General features: G+C 33.2%; 1 protein-coding gene across 1 annotated transcript; it reads right to left on the reverse strand.

Annotated features, from left to right (window-relative positions):
* Positions 1–8,839: 8,839 nt before the first annotated feature.
* BDR25DRAFT_354704 (uncharacterized protein) lies at positions 8,840–9,382 on the reverse strand (the record flags this gene model as incomplete). The annotated part of the gene is made up of 6 exons (XM_033695355.1): positions 8,840–8,864; positions 8,937–8,996; positions 9,045–9,088; positions 9,134–9,209; positions 9,307–9,328; positions 9,370–9,382. 6 exons carry the CDS (start codon positions 9,380–9,382, stop codon positions 8,840–8,842), a joined length of 240 nt encoding a protein of 79 aa, XP_033548307.1.
* Positions 9,383–9,612: the final 230 nt, after the last annotated feature.

Here is a 9,612-nt window from a genome sequence, read left to right on the forward strand (position 1 = left end):
TTGACGAAAGCTGCTACATAGTACGAGCAATAAGCTCGAACAGTATGTTGCTGCAAATTGCTGCATTTTGCAGCATTTTGCAGCATGTTGCAGCAGATTGCAGCATTTTGCAGCATGTTGCAGCAAATTGCAGCATTTTACAGCATATTGCAGCAAATTGCAGCATGTTACAGCATTTTGCAGCAAATTGCAGCATGTTGCAAGCTGGTCGCGCATAGGGCTAGTGCGCGAGGGACTTAGATCGGCAGAACAAAAAGCCGAGCAACACAAGTAGAGCAGAAAAAAGGATTAATAAATTAACACAATTAATACAATTAATAAATCATCCTATACATTATATCTAAACCCATCATTTATCTTAGGAAGCCTAGAAACAGTGCTTTAATCTAACAATTAAGAGTCTCAGTGCCTCCATTAATACAAAATGGCCACCCAGCCTCCTCGAGACGCGACAGTCGTCCTTCGAGACCACACCGACTACAGAGCCTGGATGATGCAGCTGCAATTGAGATGTGTAGCGCACAGCATCTGGCCGCAAGTGGATCCTAAGTTGACCATCCAAATGATCTCCAAACTAAGAGCTCTAGAGATGCCGCTAATAGCTGAGTTTTTACCAGCCTCCAACGTTAAAACACCTACGCACATAAACAAGCTATTAACAAGCAGTATTAGAGCCTTTAAAGAAGCTATTAAATACTATAAGATTAAGGCTAACAAGTATAAAAGTAATAGACATAATTATAAAAGAGAGTAATTAAGCTTTTAACAGATTATTGTCTTTATCTAGTTAACAGTTAGCCTGCATCTGCAGCGTATATGCTGTTCCCTAGATTAACTACTTAGATAGTGGATTACAAACCTTAAAGCTACAGTAGGTGTTAACAACTAATTTAAACAAGAACGCGCATACAACTAATATAATGCATCTCTAAAGCTGCTAAGAAACGCAAGCATATAGGACCTATGGCTAGCAGAGTATGACTACGCTGCCATAGAAGCAGAGACACAAAATGTTCTAGAAACAACACAGTTTAATGCTATAGTAAAGGACTTTCTAACTACTATAAATAAAGTTGCCTCTTATTAGTTTATAACTTTTTAGGAAAGCAGACAGTTTACACTAAACATAAATTAAAAAGAAATAATAAAGCGCTTTTAAGAATATATAATGTTAAATTATCTAATACATATAAGAAAGCATAAAGCTGCCTTTATAATAGATAACTTATTATACCTTACTAAAAGTAGAAAGACTACCTAGGGCATAAATAAAGACGCCTGTAGTGCAGAAGTTGCAACATTAAGAAAGTAAAGTAGACTTTAACATTAATGTTATTAAGAAGATAATAGGAAGTTATTTTTAAGCCTAAAACTTACTAAAATAGAAGGCACTAAATGTCCTACATGTAGACACATCTATGCACTAAAGGACTACTTTTATGTCTATCTAGACAGAGCACTAGACTAGTAGATGCTAAATAAAAGAGTTAAAAAGCTTATAGTATTAAAGCATAAGCACAACTTAGAATTTTAAGGCCTACTAAGAGGGCAGCGTAGACATAATTTAAAAATACTAATCCTAAAGAGTTTACATACACCTACGCTAAAGATACAAGAAAACTAACTTAAAGGCTAGAAAGTATTAAAAGTTAAGGCAGCTGTATTACTAGCTATAGTTAATTTAAACTAAAATAGATATCTACTAAAAGAATTATTTATTCTTAACTTAAGCTTAACATGCTATATTATAAATAATTTTAATTAAATCTATAACTATTGTTTACTAACACTTAAAAACTTTATCTAGTCTAGAAACTCTTACATATAGATTTAAAGCTATAGATTAATTACACTAAGCTTAAAAAGTAAGCATAGAACACATAGTTAAGCATACAGTCTTGTACTACATAACGCTGCACTGTGCCTAGACCTGCTGTGCAACCTAGTCTTGTTCTGCCTACTGCAATAGAAAGGAATCTAGTAGAACACATAAGCAAAGCTAACTGCTTTAAAGGCCTTAGACAGGATAATAATTAAAGATCTTACAAAGATCTATAGCTAATAGGTGTTAGAGTACTATCTACTACAAAAAGGCTTATATTATACATATATAATTAACATAAGAACTAAACATAGTCTATAAAAAGCATTAGTAAAGCTATAGCATAAGCGTTTAAAACACCCTAGACTAGCTACACTTTAACACCTTATACAGTAAGCTAAAAGGGTGCAAATTAAAGAAATTATAACAGTCTAATGTAACTTATGTAGCAGAGCTAAGATACAATAATAAATTAGCTACGTACTGCAAATTAGCAATAGTAGACTTAGTAAGAGACTGTTAATTAATTTCTATGCATATAAAGCACAAAGCATTATAAAAGAGCAAAGTTAAATACTAATTACTAACAAGTATTCTAGCCTCTAGTAGGACCTCTACTTTAAAAATAATAGGCCTACTAAATTAATTATTAAAGCTTTTATAATCTTTATCTTTTTTTTAAAGAACTATTATAACATTACTATAAAAGTTATTAAAGCTAATAATAAGATTACAACAGTAAAACTAAAGGTAGAACACTAGCTAGCATTGCATAAAATAACTGTTAAGCCTTTAGCACTAGATACATAAGCCTAGAACAGAGGAGCTAAACGCTTAGAGGGTGTAAACAAAGAGAAGTTACAGGCTATGCAACTAGATGCTAACCTACTATAGAACGTATAGCCATACATTACTAAAGCTAGCGTATACCTATACAATTAGACGCTAAACTATGCTAATAACTAGAAGACACTATACAAGATCTTCTTTACATAAGCAGCTTTAAATAATAAAGTTGTTATGTTAATTTAAAAGCTAAGCTTTACACATTTAAAAGCCTATAGCTGCAAAGCATTTATAATAACTAATAACACATATTAGAATAAATCTAAGCTATAGAGGCTAGACCTAAAGGCGTAGATTAGATATCTAGTTAGGTACTAATTATTAAACATCTACTGCGTATAGATACTACTGCTAGCAAAAGTAATCTATACACATAATGTTATTTTTAATAAACACTTAATCTTTAGTAGTAAGCCTAAAAACTTAATAAATAACCTTATACACAACATAGTAAAAGAAATTACTACATACATTAGAATAATTAAGCTTCTAACACTTAGTTATTAGCTAAAGACAGAGTTATTCTATAAAGACAACACTATAGATAATATATTAAATTTTAACAAAGTAAACCTACTAGGCTACTATTAAGAAAAAAAGATTAGAGATAACTATCTATCTCTTTTAAACACTCTGCTACTTATAGCATTGCTTATGCAGTTAATAGCTAGAGCAGCACTAAAGCTAAGCTAAATAAAGTTGCTAAAAACTATACTATAGGCTATAGCCTTTATAGCTAGCATAAGATCTAGAAGTGTAAAAAAGCATAGCAGTAAGACACTAAATAAAGCAGCATTAATAAGAATGCTATTTAAAAAGAAGACACCTTATAGAATCTAGCTACTACCTCTACTATTAACTTAAAAGCAACTAGAGGAGTACTTTCTACATAAGATGTTTAAGGCAGCAGAAAGAACGCACCTAGACAGTTATTAGACAATAAAATTCTAGACAAAGGTCTAGACAAAGCTAATTAAGGCAGCTAGACAGCAGATTCTAGATTGTATGTAGGTGTACACCTACAAGCTTAACAAGCACTATAGATTATAAAGATATAAGGCGCAACTAGTAGTCTACAGCAATTAATAGAGAAACATTACTACATAAAATACCTACGCTGCTACTCTAGCAGAACGCTTATTTTAAATGCTAATAGCAATATCTACACGCTTTAACTTAGAGCTTAAACAATACAACATAACTAACGCGTTTATACATGCAGCAATTAACTGCAATATCTACATGCAGATGCTAAGAGGCTATTAGAAACTAGGTATAATACTAAAGCTTTAAAAAGCACTATATAGCTTATAAATTTCTTCTCTACTCTAGTAACACTATTTTATAACAACTTTTAAAGGCCTTAAGTTCTTAGCTGTCCTACATAAACCCTACTGCATAACTAAAGCTAGAATATTTGTCTTCTTCTATGTAGACAACCTTATTGTTGCGTACAGAAAAGGCTCTAAAGCAGATGCACAGCGTGTAGTAGACTAGTTACAAGAGAAGTATACCTTAATAGAAGGCAAGGACCTACAATAGTTTCTAGGAGTTAAGATTATTAAAGATTAATAGTAATAAATAATTTAGCTGTTATAAGCATTATATATTAACAAAATAGCTAGGCTAGCTAATAGAAAGAACCTGCAGCACGCTACACCTATAAGTAGGATTAAACTTATGCTGCAATCTAGTTTTGCAACCCTATTAGAAGTAAATTAATATTAGTAGAAGATTAGATCTCTGCTCTTCGCAGCAGTCACTACAAGACTAGACATTGCTTTTGCCACATCACGCCTCACACAGTTTCTCACAAATCCCGCATCTAACCATCAGGATGCAGCCGATCAAGTCATCCTGTACCTACATGCGACACGGACGTACGCACTCTAATTAGGAGAAGAAGACTACCTTGTAGTAGCAAGTGATGCGTTATTTATAGATAATACACTAGATAGAAAAAGCTCTTAGGGCTATGTTATTTAACTATTTAGCAAATAGATTACATAGCAAGTAAATAAATAAGATATAGTTATAATGTTAACAACAGAAGCAGAATTACTTGCACTGTTCTAAGTTGCTAAGGAAGCTATGTTTACAAAAATGCTTCTTAATAAACTGCAGGTTAAGCTGCCTAATTTAACTATTATAATCTAGTGCAACAACAAGCAGACAATCTGACTAGTAAACAAAGAGATATCTTAACTTTAAACCAAGCTCTGACATGTCAACATCCATAACCACTAGCTCTAACAGGAAGTCTCTCAACAAACAATCAAGGTTGTCCATGTCCCCTCTAGCGAGATGCTTGCGGACGGACTCACTAAAGCGCTTCTAGCCAGCAAATGGCCAAGCTTTCTTTAGCAAACTCAGCTAGTTAACGTCAGGGAGAGGATAGTCAGTTAGGAAGCGGATATGGAAGAGATTGAAGCAAGAATAGAAGCCCTGGAAGCATACTAAGGTTGCGCAATCAGGAACTAGCTTAAAGCATGTCCAAGCTGAGGGGGTGTGTCAGATATGCGCACCTACTGTCAAGACAGGAGGAACGTTTGACGAAAGCTGCTACATAGTACGAGCAATAAGCTCGAACAGTATGTTGCTGCAAATTGCAGCAGATTGCAGCATTTTGCAGCATGTTGCAGCAAATTGCAGCATTTTACAGCATATTGCAGCAAATTGCAGCATGTTGCAAGCTGGTCGCGCATAGGGCTAGTGCGCGAGGGACTCGGATCGGCAGAACAAAAAGCCGAGCAACACGAGTAGAGCAGAAAAAAGGATCGATAAATCAACACAATCAATACAATCAATAAATCATCCCATACATCATATCCAAACCCATCATTCATCTCAGGAAGCCTAGAAACAGTGCTTCAATCTGACAGCCTTCTAGAATTATATAACCTTCTTAGGCGAAAGGTTCTCTGCTGTAATATCTTGTGTAGGTAGAAGTTAGTATAAATTGTATAGTAATTAAATTATATGCAGTAGGTACAAGCTTTAGGGAATCTCATGCAGAGCTGTAGCTACAGGAATATGTAGCTGCCTAGTTGTGCTCTTGTACAGTAAGCTATTGCAAGGTGGTTGTACTAATTACAGAGGAAGTATTAGGTCTGCAGGTGATTTATATAGAGACATCCTCTGTTGCGTTAAGACTAGCAATAGTAGTAATAGTTTTATATAATGCTCTAGTAGAATAGTAAACATGTGTTCTCCTTTTATAAGTCTATATAGTATAGTAGCTTTTATTATGTCCTTTTTAAAGCTAATGCTCTTATTTTGTAGAGTAGTAATTAGTTTTTATAGGAATAGTTAGCTAAGATTTCTAAAGTGTATAAGCTTCTACTTTATAAAGTTATCTTAAAAGTTCTTAAGTGTACATATGTCTGTCACGCTTAATGTGTGGAGTTTTATAATTAAGTTAGCTGTGTATAAATTAAGTTTCTTCTTAAGTATATTATTTAATAGTTTCATCTTATCTACTTAATTTTTAATATTTATCTGCTCTGCTAGAGTCTTTGCTAAGATGCCTATAAAAGGTATGTATTAGTTGTACGTTAATATGTTATGTTAGCTAGTTATAGATAAAGCTAGCATTGCTTGTTGCTCTATAGTAGTTAATTATGCGTTGTTGCGCGCTGTCTTACTTCTTGTTGTACGCTGCCTCCAAACAGCCTTATGCGAAAAGATAAAACAGACCTTCTAGCGTTAAACAAGCACTACTATTTGTACAATACCTCTAAATAGTATTGTATAGACAGGTTTCTTACTCTTGCTTAGGTAACTAAATAAAGATTTATAGCTACTTACACATAAATTAGACTCTATCTTTACTCTTACTAATTTGCAGTTAAAGTAGTAAGAAAAAGAATTCTTTTTATACATAAACTTTTAAATAAAAAGGTATAAAAAGAGCTTTCTCTCTTATAGTATTTAAACTACTAATTAGTGTTAAATAGACTCTCTGCTAGCTAGCACTTAGTGTTAGCAAATGCGTATAAGACAGAGAGGTTTGCACAGTGTAAACATTGTACAGGGGTGTTAGGTAACTAGTGTTAATTACTTCTTGTTGTTTCTATTGTACAAAGGAAAGGGGTTGATATAGTCCCAAACTCTGCGCACAGATCTCCGTGCACAGGGATCTGGGCGCATCTGAGCCACGTGACTATCAACCAGGCGCTTGAATATCACTATTCGGACAGTTTTAGATTTATATAGTACTAATTAATCTCTTTAGTGTCTAGCCTCTAAAGCTAATATCTATTTAGCTAGGTGTCTAATTAATTTTTATACATAAGTTCTTTTATATGTACGCCTTAAGTTAAGACTTACTAACAGTAGAGATCTTTGCTACACCTATGTCCTATAGTTCACCTTAGTATACTGTACAGTATTAGTTGTTAAGAATAAACTACTTAGCATACTTTTTAGGTTTAATGCTATAGATGTCCTCTTCTGTTGCACAGTGTAGATAGGCAGCAGAGGTAAAATAGTTAACAGCTTTTTTAGTATTCTTACTCTCTTATTTTATTTCCTTTGCATTGTGCAAATTATTCTTTTTCTAAAAGTAACCTTTAAAGTCTTAGATGTACAAAGTAATAGCTTTACATAATAAAGTTTTATTATAGAAATCTTTATATAAAGTAATGTACTAGTTTTTTACTTATATATAGTTATTATAAGAGTAGTTTAATAACTAATATCTCTTCTTATAGCAGACAAAGCACTTCTTTATCTGTGTGCAGTTGTCTCTAGATTGTAGCCTAAACCTAAATAGAGATCTTCTATGTTGTTCTTTTTTACGCAGAGAGAAGCTTTTTTCTTGTTATGCAGAGTTATATTAGCAGTTTATGTAGTATACATTAGGCAGTTCTTAGAGGTATTAGTTTACCCTTTAGTCTATAGTAACTTAAAGTAATGCTTATAAGTTGCTAAATAGAGCTTTGCATAAGAGCTTAATAGTAAATATAGCATATTCTAGTTCTAGTTATCCTTAATAGGCTTGTACAATAGTAGTGTGCAGTAAAACATCCTCTTAGAATTCTATTCTTAGTGCCCTTTATGCAAGTGTAAGCTTGTTAATTATTATTTTAAAAACTTTATATAAACTCTTATTAAAGTTTTTTTATTAGCATTATGTAAAAGTTATTATTATCTAGTCTGTCTAGTACTAGCTATAGTTTACATTAGTGTTAAAGTAACTACTTAAGGTGTTATATAAATGCTTCTAGTTATATCTAGAGCCTATGTTATATATATAGTACATATTTACCTAACCTTTTAAGATATCTAGAAAGATGTCTATGTACTAAGTTTTCTAAATATCTAGCTGTTAACATAGATTAATAAAAATCTTTATTTTATCTATAAAAATGTTATATAGTTAACTTATATAGTTATTATTTTTTTATACTTTTTAAAATTATATAATTTTATCTACTAAAAGTTTTTCTTTAGTAGTTTCCCTTTAGAGTAGAAGTTTATACAAGTTATAATGTAGTATAGATTGTGCAGGTAGTATTAGTAGTGCATACACTACTGTAGGCAGTAGTGTGTACAATTAAGGGTGTAGAGCAGGCATTAGGTAAGGTAGCATGTATTGTTTATACAGTAATTAGTGTAGTGCTAGCTAAGGTGTAGAAGTAAGTAGTACTAGTATGTTTAGTATTAATAGCAGCATTATATTTAGTCTGCTTCTATGTAGAGCCTTATATAGTAATAAAGGTTATGTATAAAGCCTTTTTAGTATAATTACTTTCTTTTATCCTATATTATACAGCTTTTAGGCTTAAGTACCTTTAGTGCCTAGCTATAGTGTAATTCTCTTATCTTCTAGTACTTATATAAGCTCTCTTTTAAACGCGCAGCTAAGTGCTAAGAAGTTTTATAGTGTTTATTTGTTAAAATCCTTTATATATAAACTTAAAAAAGTAGCGCTTTTTTAAGTTATTATATATAAATTAGTAATTATATAACTTACATATAATTAAGTTTATAAGCTTATTAGAGCTTTTAATATATTAATCTTATTATTTTAGTACTCTAGGCTAGTCTTATTCTGTAGTGTTACCTTTAATATCTTTATATTCTTTATAAGTTGTTTATATAATAGAAATTATTTCTTATTTTTTTTATTATTACATAGAGTTGTTAGTTGCTAGTAGGATTTTATTATTAGCGGAGCTTGCTCCGCTCCTTTCTGTGGACTTTGGTTTTCTTCAGTTAGGGCTTAGCAGCCAAGAATTACTGCTTTCAGCCTTTTTGGGCTCACGTAAGCATAAAAACGGCAGATCCTCGGATAATTATTTCCTGCGCGAAAACCAAAACCTCGCTGCGCGTGTTGTCTAATACCTGTCTAATACCTCCTGCTACAACCCACAACATGGTACCTCTGCTATTCAACGCTAATAAACCTCCCCCACTCTGCGATGATTGTCATCACCCTATGGATCCACAGAGAGACAGGACGTTCCTCCGATGGAAGGTTCGATGTGCGCCCTGCAATACACGAATCCAGGTGTCAGATTGAAGCACTGTTTCTGGGCTTCCTGAGATGAATGATGGGTTTGGATATGATGTATAGGATGATTGATTAATTTTATTAATTGTGTTTTTGTTTATCAATCCTTTTTCTGCTCTACTCGTGTTGCTCAGCTTTTTGTTCTGCCGATCCGAGTCCCTCGCGCACTAGCCCTATGCGCGACCAGCTTGCAACATGCTGCAATTTGCTGCAAAATGCTGTAACATGCTGCAATTTGCTGCAATTTGCTGCAAAATGCTGCAACATGCTGCAAAATGCTGCAATTTGCTGCAACATGCTGCAAAATGCTGCAACATACTGTTCGAGCTTATTGCTCGTACTATGTAGCAGCTTTCGTCAAACGTTCCTCCTGTCTTGACAGTAGGTGCGCATATCTGACACCAGGCAAGGAAGCGCCCTACCCAGG

Source organism: Lindgomyces ingoldianus (assembly GCF_010093535.1).
Source record: "Lindgomyces ingoldianus strain ATCC 200398 unplaced genomic scaffold BDR25scaffold_14, whole genome shotgun sequence".
In the NCBI taxonomy this organism is placed as follows: domain Eukaryota; kingdom Fungi; phylum Ascomycota; class Dothideomycetes; order Pleosporales; family Lindgomycetaceae; genus Lindgomyces; species Lindgomyces ingoldianus.